Here is an 18073-nt window from a genome sequence, read left to right on the forward strand (position 1 = left end):
TCGCCGATTCTGGATTCAGATTGGTGCCCATTACTTACAGTACAGCAGGGGTTTTCGGTTTTCTTGAAGATGTTGAAGTAGGGTCATCAAAGAATATACTTGACATTCCCCCACAGAAGGCCAGATAGGGGAATAGAATAAGGTGTGAGAGAAGACTAGAGAGTGTGCACCCTCTTACTGTGGAGGCTGGATAACTGGGGCAATCAGCACAGCCCCAATAACCCCTGAAGGGGTGGTTAATGCACTCTGTTCCCATGGAGCAGGAGCTGTGGGGAGCCTCAAAAGGAGATTCTGTTTTAAAGGAAGCTTCAGTCTGGATGGTATCTGGACCTCTGGGCACAGGGAGTTTATTCTTAACGGAGGAAGAATTTTCTCTCCCACTTTAGAGGATACTCTGCTCTCCCCTTTGCAAATACAAAAGTGAGGTACCAAAGATAAATGAGTTTTTTAGGGTACTTTCTAGTGAACCATCATTTGGGATCTAAAATTATAAATGATTTATAATTAATCACTTATAATTATTATTTACATTAACGTTTGTCACCCTCAAGACTGCAAACTCCTTGTGGGCAGGGAATGTGTTCGACAACTCTTTAGTATTGGACTCTCCCAGGTACTTAGTACATTCATTCATTCAATCGTATTTATTGAGCGCTTAGTACAAGCGCTTAGTACAGTGCTCTGCACACAGTAAGCGCTCAATAAATACGATTGATGATGATGATTGAGCACTTACTGTGTGCAGAGCACTGTACTAAGCACTTGGGAAGTACAAGTTGGCAACATATAGAGATGGTCCCTACCCAACAGTGGGCTCACAGTCTAGAAACAGTGCTCTGCATATAGTTAGAGATCAATAAATATCAAAAAATAAAATACTTCATTAAGAAAACTGACCATTCTGCATTTCATTCTGGATAGTATTATTACTTGCTCTATTTCTGAGTGCATTTCTGGCTCATTTTTTTAAATTAAATGGTATTTGTTAAGCCCTTCCTACATACCCGATGCTGTACTAAGCATTTGAGTAGATACAAGCTAATCAGGGTGAAGACAGTACACATCCCACGTTGGGCTCAGAGTACTTATCCCCATTTTACAGATGAGGTAACAGAGGCACAGAGAAGTTAAATGACTTGCCTGAGATCACATAGCAGAGTTGCGATTAGAACGCAGGTCCTCTGAATCCCAGGCCCATGTTCTTTCCACTAGTCCATGCTGCTTCCCCATATTCATCTTAATAAAATAGGAAATACATAACAAAAAGAAGGCTTACCATTCCCAGAAATGCCATGGCATTTGTACTCCCTGCCTTGGCTGCCTTTAAGAAGTAGTACAATGCTTTCTAAGGGCAAAGGAACAAAACACAAATTACTGTTTTTCTGTAGATGCGTGGCTAGCAAAGTAGTTATCTAAAAGCTTCATTTTTCAAACATAAAAGTAGTTTAAATGGAGACAAAGAAATACATGCATGCAAAAATTTTTGCAAATAGAGAAATGAAAATATGTAATTTGTCACATAACCAATGAGCCCTATTATAAACATCTTGACAACACCAAACCCTCACGGCCTCTGCTGGGCTATAAATAGTGACCAAAGGCAGGGGCCTTCCATAATAATAATAATAATAATGGCATTTGTTAAGCGCTTCCTATGTGCAAAGCACTGTTCTAAGCACTGGGGAGGTTACAAGGTGATCAGGTTGTCCCATGGGGGGGGCTCACAGTCTTAATCCCCATTACAGATGAAGTAACCTGTATTATGAGGCCCAGAGAAGTTAAGTGACTTGCCCAAAGACACAGAGCTGACACTTGGCCGAGCAGTGATTTGAACCCATGACCTCTGACTCCAAAGCCCGTGCTCTTTCCACTGAGCCACACTGCTTCCATGTAATGCAGGGAAAGCAGGAGAAAGCAACTGTAGCCTGGGGGGGTCTTACTGGGCTTCTTCCCATGCTCTTGGAACCTAATAATAATGATTTTGGTATTTTTTAAGTGTTGTCTATGATCCAAACACTATTAAGCAGTGGGGTAGATACAAGGTAATCAAGCTTAACTAACATTAGCTGTCCTACAAGGGGGCTTACAGTCCAAGAAGCTACAATTCCTGCGTGTAGCTACAAGGAAAGCTTGGCTTTAAGTCCAAAATGGAAATGTTTCACACCTAAAGGATCTTTTTATTGCTTACATGGAGCAATCTCAAGAATGAGCTGAGTAAAAATAATTAACTGGCAACTTCCAATCAGATTTGTCTTGCTTTGGAAGCCCAGTTATGCTGCAAGAAAGCACTACCCTTGCTGGTTGGCCCAGATTTGCTGCTTCTAGAAACAGCATAGTGTCCAAAGCCCAAGGCAGAAACCTGTGGGAATTAGCTGTGGAAATACTGCCTGCTCACCTCAAAGCACTTTCCTAGTGGCAGATGTCACTGGACCTTTTGTTCAGATTAACAATACAAATCATCAACTGTACTAAACACTATGATGAGAAAGATGTAGTGAGGAAATGCCACTTGACAGTTTTGCAGTATCCTCTAACTATAGAAAAAAAATTACAGCAATGTAGGATTTGTCATACTGCAGCAAACCGATGTCGATTATGGTTATTGATCACCAAAAAAGTAATTGTTTTTAAAATCTATCAATGCAATCAGGCCATTGTATTTATTGAGCACTTACTGTGATAGAGCACTGCACTAATTGCTTGGGGGAGTACAGTACCATTCATTCATTCAATCGTATTTATTGAGCGCTTAGTATTGTGCAGAGCACTGTACTAAGCGCTTGGGAAGGACAAGTTGGCAACATATAATGTGTTGGGTAGACACATCCACTGAGCAGCACGGCTCAGTGGAAAGAGCACGGGCTTTGGAGTCAGAGGTCATGGTTTCAAATCCCAGCTCTGCCAATTGTCAGCTGTGTGACTTTGGGCAAGTCACTTAACTTCTCTGGGCCTCAGTTACCTCATCTGTAAAATGGGGATTAAGACTGGGAGCCCCCCGTGGGACAACCTGATCACCTTGTAACCTCCCCAGCGCTTAGAACAGTGCTTTGCACATAGTAAGTGCTTAATAAATGCCATTATTATTATTATTATTATTATCCCCTGTCCCGAGACCTCACTTACAGTCTAGATGCAACCATGCTCTTAAAATGTTCCAATTTACTGATAAATCAGCCTCTTGTTTCTCTCAAAGCAATATACAGTCATTCAGATAGTGGGCCAGAACGAGTATGTTGCTCTCCTGATATGATGATGATGGTATTTGTTAAGTGCTTACTATGTGCCATGCACTGTTCTAATCACTGGGGTAGATACAAGGTAATCAGGTTGTCCACGTGGGGCTCACAGTCTTAATCCCCATTTGACAGATGAGGTAACTGAGGTAGAGAAGTGGCTTGCCCAAAGTCACACAGCTGACAAGTGGCAGGGCAGGGATTAGAACCCATGACCTCTGACTCCAAAGCCCGGGCTCTTTTCACTAAGCCACGCTGCTTTGCAATGAGCCTGAATCAATGGGATCCTAGGACTAAAGTTATTAGCAACTTCCTAAACTACCCAAATGCAGGGAATATATAAATAAAATTGGAGCCAGTTGAGTTAGGAGCCCTGTAGCCCATTGGCTATATGTAGCTCTAATTCTGGCTCTTTCAGCTGGCCTGCCTTTATATTCATTCAAAGGAGTTCCAGCTGGGGAAGTCTGAATCATTTTATTAAAGAGGCAGCAAAGCTTCCTTCAAAACTGGATCTGACCCAACACTTTAATGAGTTTTTTCCCTCTATCACAGACTTCACGACACTCAAGACCTGTAGACCTGCAAGGAGATAATCCCCGGAGGGTTTTGGAAAAATCTAATATTATATATCCACTGTACCCAATCTAATTCTACCTCATTCATCTTAATGATAGGTATAAAAATCAATGGCCAAATTTAATTATTTCTGGGTCTGGGTGTATATTTAGGAGTCAGATGGCCTTAGCATTTGGTGTAAAAAATAGATGATAATGTAATCAAGAATTGCCTCTAACCTAAGGAAAATCAAGGGGCTGAAGGGAAGATTAGGGGTGCATAGGGAACTCTGAGCAGGAAGACTCCATTCTTGACTTTGTTTTAAAAAAATTCTGCAAGTGATGCCAAAATTTTTATCTTCCTGGGCACCACCAAAGCTCTCAATCAATATTTACAATACAGATGCTTCACTGCAAAGATGCTTGTTCTTTGTGATTTGTCTAACCGATCTTGGTCCCATTAGTTGCTGGTCTTTGGGGTGCTTGTTTAACTTAAGTGAGGAATTCGTCACTAGGAAGTAAATGGAAGCACAATACGTTTTGTTTTTCAGATTCATCTTAACCAAATGTAACTCCTAGAATTATATGGGAATATTGAGCTGTAACTTTCATAGCCCCACTTATGTGCTCTTCAATCATCAGGTACTGTTGTTCTTTTAGGTAGTGAAAGTGCATTCCTACATTTGGAGCATGCCAGGACAGAGGTTTGGGTCTACCAGTGGAGGAACCACCGCGGGTATCTGGTGTGGTCTTTCTAAGTGCTTAGTACAGTGCTCTGCACACAGTAAGTGCTCAACAAATATGATTGGATGAATGAATGAATGAATAAATAAATGGTCAAGGGCCCTCTTTGTTTAGCTTGAGCAAGGGAGGGCATGTGGAACCAGAGAAGCAGCATGGCCTAATGAATAGGGCATGGGCCTGGGAATCAGAAGGACCTGGGTTCTAATCCCAGCTCTGCCACCTGTCTGCTGTGTGACCTTGGGCAAGTCCCTTCCCTTCTCTGGGCCTCAGTTACCGCATCTGTAAAAATGGGAATTAAGACTGTGAGCCTAATGTAGGACAGGGACTGAGTTCAAACTGATTAGCTTGTGACTACCTCAGCATTTGGTACGGTGCCTGGCACATAGCAAGTGCTTGGCACATAGTAAGTGCTTAACAATACCATTAAAAGCCCTCCCAAAAAAAATCCCTCCAAAACAGCCTTTCCTCTGGAGAGTTGGCCTAGACTTCTTGGAACGGCTGTCGACTAGACTAGCCTTCCAAAGGTATGTTTATTCCAGAAGTGCATTAGAAACCACCTGAGGGCAGAGGAGGGAGGTTCACCTCGCCCCCTTCTATCTCACCTCCCTTCTCTCCTTCTACAGCCCAGCCCGCACCCTCCGCTCCTCTGCCGCTAACCTCCTCACTGTACCTCGTTCTCGCCTGTCCTACCGTCGACCCCCGGCCCATGTCCTCCCCCTGGCCCAGAATGCCCTCCCTCCACACAATCGCCAATCTAGCTCTCTTCCTCCCTTCAAAGCCCTACTGAGAGCTCACCTCCTCCAGGAGGCCTTCCCAGACTGAGCCCCCTTTTTCCTCTCCTCCTCCCTACCTCCTTCCCCTCACCACAGCACTTGTATATATATTTGTACAGATTTATCACTCTATTTTACTTGTACATATTTACTATTCTATTTATTTTGTTAATGATGTGCATATAACTTTAATTCTATTTGTTCTGACGACCTTGACACCTGTCTACATGTTTTGTTTTGTTGTCTGTCTCCCCCTTCTAGATTGTGAGCCCGCTGTTGGGTACGGACCGTCTCTATATGTTGCCGACTTGTACTTCCCAAGCGCTTAGTACAGTGCTCTGCACACAGTAAGCGCTCAATAAATACGATTGAATGAATGAATTAGACCTAGTATGCACATTGTCTAAACAACAATGGAGCTATTAAATGGGCTTCATGTCAACACTGACCTCACTGTGGCACTGCCTGGCAATGGCCAGTGGCATCAAAGTGAATATACTTCTGTAGGCAACAATCTCCCATAGCCTTATCCTTGTTTTGCACATGAAGAAACCGAGTAACAACAAAATTTTAAAAATTATGCATGGGCTCAATTTTTCCATTTTTGGTTTTTGGAGGATTCTTTTAGTAAGTGGAATGCATTACAGGTCACAAAAGAAATCCGTGGCAGAGTTGGAAATCAAGAGTTTTATTCTACAGGCTTTTAGAAGTAGCATGGCTTTGTGGGAAAAGCACAGGCTTGGGAGTTGGAGGTCGTGGCTTCTAATCCCGACACCGCCACTTGTCAGCTGTGTGACTTTGGGCGTGTCACTTCACTTCTCTGGGCCTCAGTTACCTCATCTGTAAAGTGGGATTAAGACTGTGAGCTCCACATGGGACAACCTGCTTAGCAGTGTGGCTCAGTGGAAAGAGCATGGGCTTTGGAGTCTGAGGTCATGGGTTCGAATTCCGGCTCCGCCAATTGTCAGCTGTGCATTGGTCAAGTCACTTAACTTCTCTGGGCCTCAGTTACCTCATCTGTAACATGGGGATTGAGACTGTGAGCTCCCCGTGGGACAACCTGATCACCTTGTAACCTCCCCAGCGCTTAGAACAGTGTCTGCACATAGTAAGCACTTAATAAATATCATTATTACTTTGTATCTATCCCAGCACTTAGAACAGTGTTTGGCATATAGTAAGCACTTAACAAGTACCCATCATCATTATTATTATTATTTTAGTGCTTTCAATCTGATTTATGCTTTTGCGATAAGCCTTTCCACTGTTCCCCAACTAAAGTACAGAACTGAAGTTACTACCCAATCTACCCTAGTAGCAAGAGTCTTGAATGTTTTAAAAAAGTAAAAGATTCAGAACCTGTAATTTCTATAGTAGTCACCGCTCTAACCTATCCTCCATGACCAGAACACTGTTCTGCCTAGAGTAGTGGTCAGTAGATACTGTTGAGTTGAATGAGTGCATGAATAAATAAATAATGAACACATAAGTAGATTTCATTAAGGGAGAAGACAGATCTTGGAATTAGAATTGCGTTGGGGATGTAGGAGGGAGGTAGCTCTTATTATTTATTCATCACAACAGGAAATATCATCTTTCCTCCTCCTGTAAGCCCCTATGTCAACCCCAAGAATGACTGAGAAACCCATTGCATTTGTGAACCGGTAACTTTTGCCAACTTGTACTTCCCAAGCGCTTAGTACAGTGCTCTGCACACAGTAAGCGCTCAATAAATACAATTGATTGATTGATTTTGACTTTTGTCCACTATAGCTAGCTGTATCTGGAATTCACCATAGAGGAAATAGCATTTTTATGGGGGTAAAAATGTTGACCTGCAAAATATCCATCTCAAGATCACTTATTATAGTTTTGAAAGAATTATACAAAATATATTTGTATATTTACATGAAGCGTACCCAGTTTTCAACCCATCCCACAAAGCACAATAGTAAAGAAGAAAGAAGACAAAAGTGTTTGCAGATCGTTTTCATTTTAGGCGATATTCCTTGGGAAACCATTATTTTTTGATACCTAGCAGTTGGAGATATGCTGAACTAGAAAATACAAACTTTGGAGAGAAGGAACAGGAGAAGGAAGTAGAGTTCGCTAGCAAACCTAGCAAGGATTGCAAAATCCCCTTTTAAAATTCCTTCCTACCTCTTCACAACTAATAGACTTGGGGTAAATCCTGTCACGGTTATTGCTTTCTCCCAATTAATGCTTTTAATTGATTCTATTAAAACAGAGTGCTAAATTTATTGTTTATTAGTGTTATTGTTGCACTGTACTCTTCTAAGCTCTTATTATAGTGATCTGCGCACAGCAAGTGCTCAGTAAATTGGATTGACTGGCTTAACAAACTATAGTTTCCCGCAGATCTCCCTAGGAAATGACAAAGTGAGTTCATGTAATCCCAAAATAAGAAAAAAAAGAACAAAACGATATAAACGTACTTGAAAAGTGATTAAAAAACAGTATAGTTACATGCTCAAATATTGATCTAAATGTGCCAAGAGTAAAAGAAAATTGAATTAGATATTATGTGTACCCATCTAAAATTTACATTTCCAAAGTTTGTCTTTCACACCCTATTCAAGCCACAAGGCACCTTGCCTTAATACAATAGAAATCTGTCATTATCTCTGCTATTTAAACAGATCTGAGATTATCTAAGGCAAAATTGAAATAGGCTTTAGTCTTTCTATTCAAATCAGTTAAAATACCTTCAGAGGTGGAGGGGGAAGGGAAGGGGGGTGTTTTAAAGCAAGGTAAATTTTGGCAGGATTACTTTGAAGTGAGCGAATGCTGTAATCAATGTCTTATTAAAATTCAATAACTGGAGAGTCCGTACTCATATAAGGACTTTGATAACTTGCCTATCGTAGATGTCTCTGTTTTAAGTTACCTTGTAAGAAGACCTTTGTGAAAAACAACTATTTTTTTTTCTCTGAATTTGAGGTTTGCATATTCCTTGCTATCACAGGTCAAGGATGCAGCAGAATGTTTGAGGTGAGTGTTCTGAAAGGGCTTTTGCTCCCGGGTGGAGGGGGGGGGAAGAAAGTCTAGGTGGGAGCCACTTACCTGATGTCATCATCATCATCATCAATCGTATTTATTGAGCGCTTACTGTGTGCAGAGCACTGTACTAAGCGCTTGGGAAGTACAAGTTGGCAACATATAGAGACAGTCCCTACCCAACAGTGGGCTCACAGTCTAAAAGGGGGAGACAGAGAACAAAACCAAACATACCAACAAAATAAAATAAATAGAATAGATATATACAAGTAAAATAGAGTAATAAATATGTACAAATATATATATATATATGTACAAATATATATATAATGTGAGGGGAGGGGAGGGTTTACTGTCCCTATATGGGGAGGGGACGATTGAAGAGGAATAATTGAAGAGAAATCCGGCAGGGAGGGATGGAATATGTCAGTGTAAAGAGGAAGGGGTAGGTCAGATTAAATATTATAGCAGAAGAATTGACGGTATTTAGAGACTGGCTGAATACGGGAAGTAAAAGACCAAAGGAGTCCAAGGTGACAACAGGGTTGTGAGTTTCTTGGGCAGGGATGATGGTGTTATCCAGTGTGTTGGGCAAGAGAAGCAGTGCTGCCTAGTGGATAGTTCACTGGTCAGGGTGTTGGAAGGGCCTGGGTTCTAATCCCGACTCCACCACTCGTCTGCTGTGTGACTTTGGTCAAGTCACTTATCTTTTCTGTGCCTTAGTTACCTCATCTGTAAAATGGGAATTAAGACTGTGAGCCACTGTGGGACATGGACTATGTCCAACCTGCTTAGTGCGGTGTCTGGCACATAGTAAGCGCTTAACATATACCATTAAAAAAAAATGGTTAGGAGAAGAAGGCTTAGGAGTGAAGATGAGAGTTCAAGTTTTGACATATTGAGTTTAATGATGATGATGATGATGGCATTTGTTAAGCACTTACTATGTGCAAAGCACTGTTCTAAGCTGTGGGGGGATACAGTGTGATCAAGTTGTCCCACGTGGGGCTCACAGTCTTAATCCCCATTTTTACAGATGAGGTCGCTGAGGCTCAGAGAAGTTAAGTGACTTGCCCAAGGTCACACAGCAGACTTGTGGTGGAGCCGGGATTCGAACCCACGACCTCTGACTCCAAAGCCCGGGCTCTTTCCACTGAGCCACACTGCTTCTCTAAGTTTAAGTTTAAGGTGCAAAGGGATTATGCAGGTGGCTTGAAGAGATACAAAATGGTTAAACAAATAAGAGGACAGTACTGGAGATGCAGAGTCAAATTTGGAGATGGTAATGACAATTATAAAAGCAGTGTGGCCTAGTAGAAACAGCCTGACTCTGGGAGTCAGAATACCTGGGTTCTAATCCCAGCTCTGCCACTTGCCTGCTGTATCAACTTTGCCTCTATATCCTCACCTGTAAAATGGAGATTAAATACCTGATCTCCAATTAAATTAATCAATCATTTATTGAGCGCTTACTGTGTGCCAGGTACTGTACTACTAAGCACTTGAGAGGATACGGCACAACATTATAACAAACACATGTCCTGCCCACAACAAGTTTACAATCTAGAACTCTCTTTAGACTGGGAGTTCCCTGTAGGATAGGGAGTGTCTGATCTGCCTCTATTTTATCTATCCAGTGGTTAGTAAAGTGCTTGGAACATAGTGAATCTGTCACAATTATTAATATTAAGTAAACAAGCTCCCAAGAGAATGATACTCCATCACAGTCTTGATGGACTCCCACTGTTTAAGGGAGGATGACTAGCCAGAAAAGAAAACTGTGAACATGCTGTCAGAGAGGCAGAAAGAAAATCGGGCAACTACTGTGCCAGTAAAATTGAGACCAGAGAGAGATTCTAGGAGGAAGTAGTCAACAGTGTCTGACTGGAACAAGTCAAAATTCTCTTCTTAGAAACCCTTAAGGTATTTGAAGACAGTTGTTACCCCTTAGTCTTCTCTTTTATAAGCAAAGAACTCCAATTTCTCAAATGTTTCTCATACGAATTATTTTCCATCCTTTTCCATGCTTTTTCATCCCTTTTTCTCTGGACCCTCTCCAGCCTCCTTAATTTTTATTACAGCATGGTGACCCAAACTGAGCACCGTACTCTGCCATTAATCTGCAATAATCTGCATTGACCTGTGAAGATTGTTTTCTGACTCTTGTGTATCACAGATTTGTTGAGACATTCCAGGACCGCATTAGCTTTTTTAATAACAGTACTACTTTACTGACTCATAGTCAGCATCTGGTCCATTACCACCCCCAGATTCTCTTCTGACATGCCTATGCCTAGTCAGATTTTCCTCCTCTTGTTCGTTTCTTATTCCCAATTACGCTCCTTTGCTCTTTTCCCTATTGGATTTCATCCCATGTATGTAGGACCATTGCGAGAATTTGTCAAGAGCGTATACAGTCTTTCCTACAGCATACTGTAACTATCCAGCCTTTGGTTATACTAGGACTATGGTCATTCCAAAGCTTAATTTTCCTATTTTTGATGTATGCATACTTACATAAAAATCTTGTTCTAGTCCTTTCCTCCCTATTAAATGTAATTGTCCAAGAGACACCTGGGGATAATAATCCAAATTTACTTTAGCCTCATTGCTTTTACTTTAATGAACACAAACAATTTCAAAATGTAAATGTTGGTCCATTGACCATTCACCGTAATTTAAAATTGATGTTTATTTGAAGTGATTATTCTACAAACTAGACTACTTTTTGTATGAAAAGAGGCTCCTCCATGCTTTAATGCACTGAGAGCTCCACTTATCAGGTGTGACAAGATAATCATCTGATCTGATGTGGCAGTTCTGGCTTCCTGTATCACAGAGGTAAAATGTTGCGCCCTCCTGTTACAATTTTTAACCGCTAAAATCAATCCTGTATCCTCCTTAGGTCCATCTGCATCTTAGACAACAGTGGACTTTTAAATGGTATTAAATGTTCTCTTATGCTGCTGATATTTCTATAATAATAAACAAAAAAACAACAGATTGTTACACTCAGAAGGAACACCCCATTACATACATATAAATATGACAGAGAACAATGTTGAACATTTAATTTTCTAAAGTCTAAATGTAATAAGGGAATAAAATGTAATAGGAATGTGAAAGGTGACAATATGGTTCTAATATTTATGAACAATTACAGTGGATTAGCAATAACCCTAGGGGATCATAATCCATTTTTGAAAAACCTAAAAATATATGTATATATTACTTGTATTTGGATATCTCCTCTTTCTGCCAAAAATTTATAATATTGGTAAATGTCCCAATCCAAAATCTCACTGTTAGAACTCAGATTCTCGGGTCTCTCTGTGAGTCTCACTTTTTCCACAGGGATGCCTTCATTTTTTTCCAATTTGCTAGCAACTATGAATAAAATGAAACAAATCAGTGAGTGACACACATGGTAACAAGCTGTAGACAATTAGGAATGCAGCTCATTATTAAATTATACAAAAATCCGGTCAACCAACAAAAACAGAAGGGCAATTTTGTAATTTTAAACCTTGGACATAATCCTTATTAGTTTATAAGATATGCAAAATGACATCAATTCAAGCTAAATAACAAAAATTGCTTTATAGAGTTTTTTCCTTAATTTTCATTTTTTATATAGTAAAGGGACAATGAGATTACTTACTAAAACTTGCAACTTTCCTGTAGTGAACAAGTGCAACTTCACAATTCTTTTGAACATTTATTCCTGCCCAATATCTGTACCCCTAAAATAAACATAGGAATATTAACATTATTAATATTTTGATGATGGATAATTGCTGTTCATACGTGTTAGGAAAGATATTAATATAATTCAATTTACAAACCAAAATCATTTGAGACATCATGTTTCCGCCAATTCCTCCAAAGGTATAATATAACAGTGCCTAATGCAGAGAAACCAAATATGAATGAATATAAAAATGAAAATCAAAAAATCAAAATTTAAGAAAAACTTTTCATCCCTTCCCAAAGCAAACTACTCTTGGAATCTCTTATCCTCTCTTATCCTCTCTTATCTACTCTTATCCTCTCTTGGAATTCACTATGAGGTCTTTAAGCCTCATCCCTTCATTAAATTAAATTTGTTTTAGAAAGGATAAAATAACCTCACCTTTGCTTGGTTATATTCCACTCCTATTCCATATGAAGATAGAAATCCCAGTGCCTAAAGCCCAAAACATAAAGCAAAGTGTGTTAACAGTACTGATTTTATCCCCAATACTTCTTGCCTACATTTGATTCTTTCACATCTGGAGAGTATGAAAATTCAGCTGTATTGGATTATTTAGGGCAAATAGGTTTCAGTCACTGATATCACTTCCAAATTCTAACTTATTACACTCTTGCCCCACAGAGTTACCTTTTGTATTTATGTGAACTTACCCTTCAAAATAGAGGAGCAATTAACATTACTTTAATAATTACATTTCTCCCTTGAGATCACTGTCATTATTATCTACTGTCCAACAGATAAACATCATCTTTAGATTCTCAGTCCCAAATTGGAAATAGTAAATATCACTCTCCTCCTATTGAAGAGAAATCTGAGTAGGAAAGATTAGGAGGTTTGCTAGGTTAATCAGCAAATCATGCTTGGTACAACATTCACATTCATCATTGCATAAAGCCTGGGTTGACATAATGGCAAGTAAATTTAGGTAGAACTAAATCAGTGCATGTAGCTAGGAATGTTATTTTCTTAATGGAACCATATGATTCATACCACAGAATTGCAAGTTTGCCTGGGACAATTATACTTTTTGTATTTTTTTTATTTCTTGTCAATATCAATTTTAGTACTGAATCATGCAGGACAAAACTGATGTGCAAAGCTTAATATGCATCTGTGGGAATTGCTCTGAGAAGACAAATTAATTCTTATTAGGGAAGCAATATAGCCTAATGGGTAGGGCATGGGTTTGGGAGTCAGAAGGACCTGGGTTCTAATTCCAACTCTGCCACCTGTCTGCTGTGTGACCTCGGGCAAGTCATTTAACAAGTCAGTTACCTTATCTGTAAAATGGGGATTAAGACTGTGAGACCCATGTGTGTCCAACCTGATTAGCCTGATTAGCTTAGAACAGTGCTTGACACATAGTAGTGCTTAACAAATATTATTGTTATTATAAATAATTATAATTCCTAGTATCCTATCCCGTATTTCAAGGTCTTAAGTATTTATTCTCATCCTTAGCACTTTTGTGCACATAGTAAGCACTCAAGTATCACGGATTCATTGATTTTTTGTATGCACATTTATTCAGTTACTCATTTTTATTATTCTATTTGTGTATATTTTTAATGTCTGGCTCTCCTGTTAGAGTGAATGCTTCGCATGGGCAGAACACATGCCACGTCCTTGCTTTGGACTTCCCAAGTGCTTAGTATACAATTAATCGAAACTGGTGGGTGCTAAAAATTAAAAAAGTACACTATTTCAAGGTTTTCAGAGGTACTTCTTGTTCTGTCTATAAATTCGCCGCAGAAACTCTATCAACACACTTGCCTATTTGACAGACTGCACTTATTGCACTTCTTAGTTATCAATCAACGGCATTTATTGAGCACTTACTGTGTGCAGACTACTATGCACACTATACAATGAACTAGGAAATTTATGTGAATTTATGTGAACAATTTCCTTACCCGATTTTACAATCTCATTTTCAAGCCCAATTCAGCTTGAATCTTTTTCTTCCTTTCTTTCTTTTCGTGGATAGGAAATGGTGAAGGGAATGGGATAGGAAATGAGTTATTTTAAGGGGAAATGTGTGAACATGTTTCGAATACAAAGAATAGATACACACCTGCAGATACCTACAAACAGGCTTGAAGATTAAAAAGCTCTGAGGGGTGGGGGGACCCAGAAAGATTAACCTTCAAAAAATTCTTAACAGATAAGAAAATAGTCCACTCTGTAATTCCAAAGGCTCTCTTTCTCAGCTTGGGCACTAAACTGATTTAGCCCAACACAAAGCAATAGTATCAAGGTGTAAACCACTGACCTTACATCAACAGACTTTCATTAGCTCTAAGGTAGCAGGGCTGAAGACAAAAAAGTAATTTTTAGTATAAGATTGACTTGAGTTTATATGTTACTTGATCTTTGGTCGTGAAATGTTAGTGCTGTTTTAAGTACCATTGACTGATTGAGTCTGTAATCACAGTTAGTTTTTTTTAAAATTGACAGGTCGGAGTAAAGGGAAGAGTCCCTAGGCTCCTATGGCTGCTATTTTGGTTTCTAAGCTTACTGTCTGTGGTTTTAGACTAAGAATACTGTCCTTTGGTAGGAGAGCATGAGAAAAATATTTTGAATACAGAATACAGGATTTCATATTCTTCAAAACTTTGTTTTTGAAGAGAGGGAAGCAGGGACTGTAAATAACAGATATGAAGCATCCATCAGGCTGACTCCAGGCCCCAATTAGATAGCACAGCGACACAAGCAATCCCATTGCCAAAATAAATCTGTCAGCCCCTCAAAACCTACTTTTTAGCTAATCCATTTCAACGGCAACATAATCTTTCAAGTATTTTCTCCACTGCACTGAGAACTAAATCAAAACATTTTTCTTTTGCCACTCGGAAACATAAAACTTCAGGATTTTTTCTTAATTATACATCAGACTTGACCCATGTAGATTTGGCTACTGTTTGTGTTAAGAAAGCAATCTACTATTCAATCCACCAAAGGTATTTATTGGGCATTTAATGGGTCCAGAGCTCTGTACTAACCACTTGAGAGAATACAATGGAGTTAGTAGACATTCGTGCCCTCGAGGAATTTACAATCAAGCCGGGGAGACAGACATTAAAATAAACTGCAGATAGGGAAAGCAGCGGCGTTTAAGGATATGTAAATTGCTTAAAGGGTAAAGACCCAAGTGTACGGGTGAGGCAAAAGAGAGCAAATAAAATGCGGAAATAAAAGATAAGTCAGGGTAGGCTTGCTTGGAGCAAATATAATAATGATGGAATTTGTCATTATTTTACAGTCTTAATCCCCACTTTACAGATGAGGTAACAGAGGCACAGAGAAATTAAGTGACTCGCCCAAGGTAACACAGCTGACGAGTGGCAAGGTCGGGAATAGAACCCACGACCTCTGACTCCCAAGCCCATGCTCTTTCCATTAAACCACGCTGCTGTGTGACCTTGGGCAAGTCACTTAACTTCTCTGAGCCTCAGTTACCTCATCTGTAACATGGGGATTAAGACTGTGAATCCCACATGGGACAACCTGATCACTTTGTATCCCCCCCAGCGCTTAGAACAGTGCTTTGCACATAGTAAGCGCTTAACAAATGCCAACATTATTATTATTATAGTAGGGCTTTGAAGACGGGAAGAGTGGTGGTCTGTCAGATATAAAGGGGGAGGGAGCTCTGGGCAGATTAAAGAATTTGAGCCAGAGGTTAATGGTGAGAGAGACAGAGGATGAAATGGGTTGTACTGGGTGATGAGCAAGTTAGGTAGGAGGGGAAGAGTTGTTTGAGTGCCTTACAACCAATGGTAAGGAGTTTTGGTCTTATGCAGAGGCAGATGGGCAACCTTTGGACGTTTCTGATGAGTGGGGAGATGTGCGCAGAACAATTGTTTAGAAAAATGGTCCGTGGAGCAGAATGAAGCGTGGCCTGGAGGGTGGTGAAGCTGGAGCATGCAGGAAGGTCATCGAAGAGGCTGATGCACTAGTCAGGTGGGATATGATAAATGTGGTAGAAGCTTGGATGGAGAGGAAATGGTGAATTTTAGCAATGTTGGAAAAATAGAACTGACAGACTCAGTTGACAGTCTGAATATGTGAGTTGAATGGAGTTTCCTCTCCATCCAAACCGCTACCCTGCTGGTTCAATCTCTCATCCTATCCCGACTAGATTACTGCATCAGCCTCCTCTCTGATCTCCCATCCTGCTGTCTCTCCCCACTTCAGTCTATACTTCACGCTGCTGCTTGGGTCATCTTTGTGCAGAAACACTCTGGGCATGTTACTCCCTTCCTCAAAAATCTGCAATGGCTGCCAGTCAACCTACGCACCAAGCAAAAACTCCTCACTCTCAGCTTCAAGGCTGTCCATCACCTCGCCCCCTCCTACCTCACCTCCCTTCTCTTCTTCTACAGCCCAGCTGGCACCCTCCGCTCCTCTGCCGCTAACCTCCTCACTGTGCCTCATTCTCGCCTGTCCTGCCATCGACCCCACGTCCTCCCCCTGGCCTGGAATGCCCTCCCTCCACACAACCGCCAAGCTAGTTCTCTTCCTCCCTTCAAAGCCCTACTGAGAGCTCACCTCCTCCAGGAGGCCTTCCCAGACTGAGCCCCCTCTTTCCTCTCCCCGTCCCCCCCACCCTACCTCCTTCCCCTCCCCACAGCACCTGTATATATGTTTGTACAGATTTATTACTCTATTTATTTTACTTGTACATATTTACTATTCTATTTATTTTGTTAATGATGTGCATCTAGCTTTATTTCTATTTATTGTGATGACTTGACACCTGTCCACATGTTCTGTTTTATTGTCTGTCTCCCCCTTCTAGACTGTGAGCCCGTTGTTGAGTAGGGACCGTCTCTATATGTTGCCAACTTGTACTTCCCAAGCGCTTAGTACAGTGATCTGCACACAGTAAGCGCTCAATAAATGATTGAATGAATGAATGAATAAATGAGAGAGAAGCAGCATGGCCTAGTGAAAGAGCATGGGCCTAGGGGTCAGAGATCTGGGTTCTAATCCTGGCTCCACCACGGGTCTGTTGTGTGACCTTGGGCAAGTCACTTAACTTCTTCATGCCTGAGTTACCTCATCTGAAAAAGGGGAACATGGACTGTGCACAATCTGATTATCTTGCATCTATTCCAGCACTTAGTACAGTGCCTTGGCATATAGTAAGCACTTAACAAATACCATTAAAAAAAAATAGACAGATGAGTTGAAAATAATGCCAAAGTTACACAGACTTGTGAGACAGGGAGGATAGAGGTGTTCTCTTCAGTAATGGGGGAGTTGAAGTGAAGATTTGGGTGGGAAGATCAGTTATGTATGTTTTACTTTTCATTTGCTTGGAAGAATGTTACAAAAGTTTATATTGCCTAGATATATGAACAGTCTTTTCAAACACACATAGTTACCTAATTTTTAAAAATTTGGGCACTAAACTATTTTGCTTGGCAGTCATAAAAGAATGGTGGTTTTTAATGTTTCCAGATCATTCAGTCACCAGTATACTTAGTGCCTACTGTATGTTGAGCACTGTACTAACCACTTGGGAAAGATTCTCAAGGATCTTACAGTCTGATAGGTGGGACATACACAAAATAATTTACAGGGGGTAGGAAAGAGAAAATTGAAAGATGGGCAGATTGAAACGTGGAAAGTTGTAAACCCACAAATTCAATCTGTCACCAAATCTTGTCGGTTCAACCTTCACAGCAGTTTTTGAAAGTCTTAAAATGACTTTAGTCATCTTCCAAAATTAATAAGCAGCTGTCTGTCTTATGAGTAGATGAATATAGCTATTTACCTGATCAACACCTCAATTCATATACAATCCCCAGTTCCCTCAAAAATGATCCCTAGTTATCAAAGTCTGGGATCCATCTTAAATCTCTGAGCCATGAAAAATAAATCTCTGTTGGCTCTGAGTTGCATGAGCACAAAATGAATTTCTGAACTTTTATTAATGTGTTTTTGCCCCCATGTCAAGTTCTGAGAGATGATAAGGTTTTAAAAGAAGGC

General features: G+C 40.3%; 1 protein-coding gene across 6 annotated transcripts in view; it reads right to left on the reverse strand.

The window, feature by feature from the left end:
• The window catches only part of SEL1L2 (SEL1L2 adaptor subunit of ERAD E3 ligase), a 54796-nt gene that overhangs the window by 19480 nt on the left and 17243 nt on the right, over positions 1-18073 (reverse strand). For 5 of the 6 annotated variants that reach the window (XM_038751534.1, XM_038751536.1, XM_038751535.1 and 2 more), the window contains exons 6-11: positions 12455-12508; positions 12168-12227; positions 11984-12065; positions 11555-11709; positions 10840-10896; positions 1277-1345 (exon numbers count right to left, since the gene is read on the reverse strand). In XM_038751534.1, coding sequence (XP_038607462.1) covers positions 1277-1345; positions 10840-10896; positions 11555-11709; positions 11984-12065; positions 12168-12227; positions 12455-12508 — 477 coding nt within the window. The remainder of the gene's footprint in view (positions 1-1276; positions 1346-10839; positions 10897-11554; positions 11710-11983; positions 12066-12167; positions 12228-12454; positions 12509-18073) is intronic. The other variant, XM_038751533.1, reaches the window with a different exon arrangement.

The sequence above is a fragment of the Tachyglossus aculeatus genome, chromosome 9, assembly GCF_015852505.1.
Source record: "Tachyglossus aculeatus isolate mTacAcu1 chromosome 9, mTacAcu1.pri, whole genome shotgun sequence".
Lineage (NCBI taxonomy): Eukaryota > Metazoa > Chordata > Mammalia > Monotremata > Tachyglossidae > Tachyglossus > Tachyglossus aculeatus.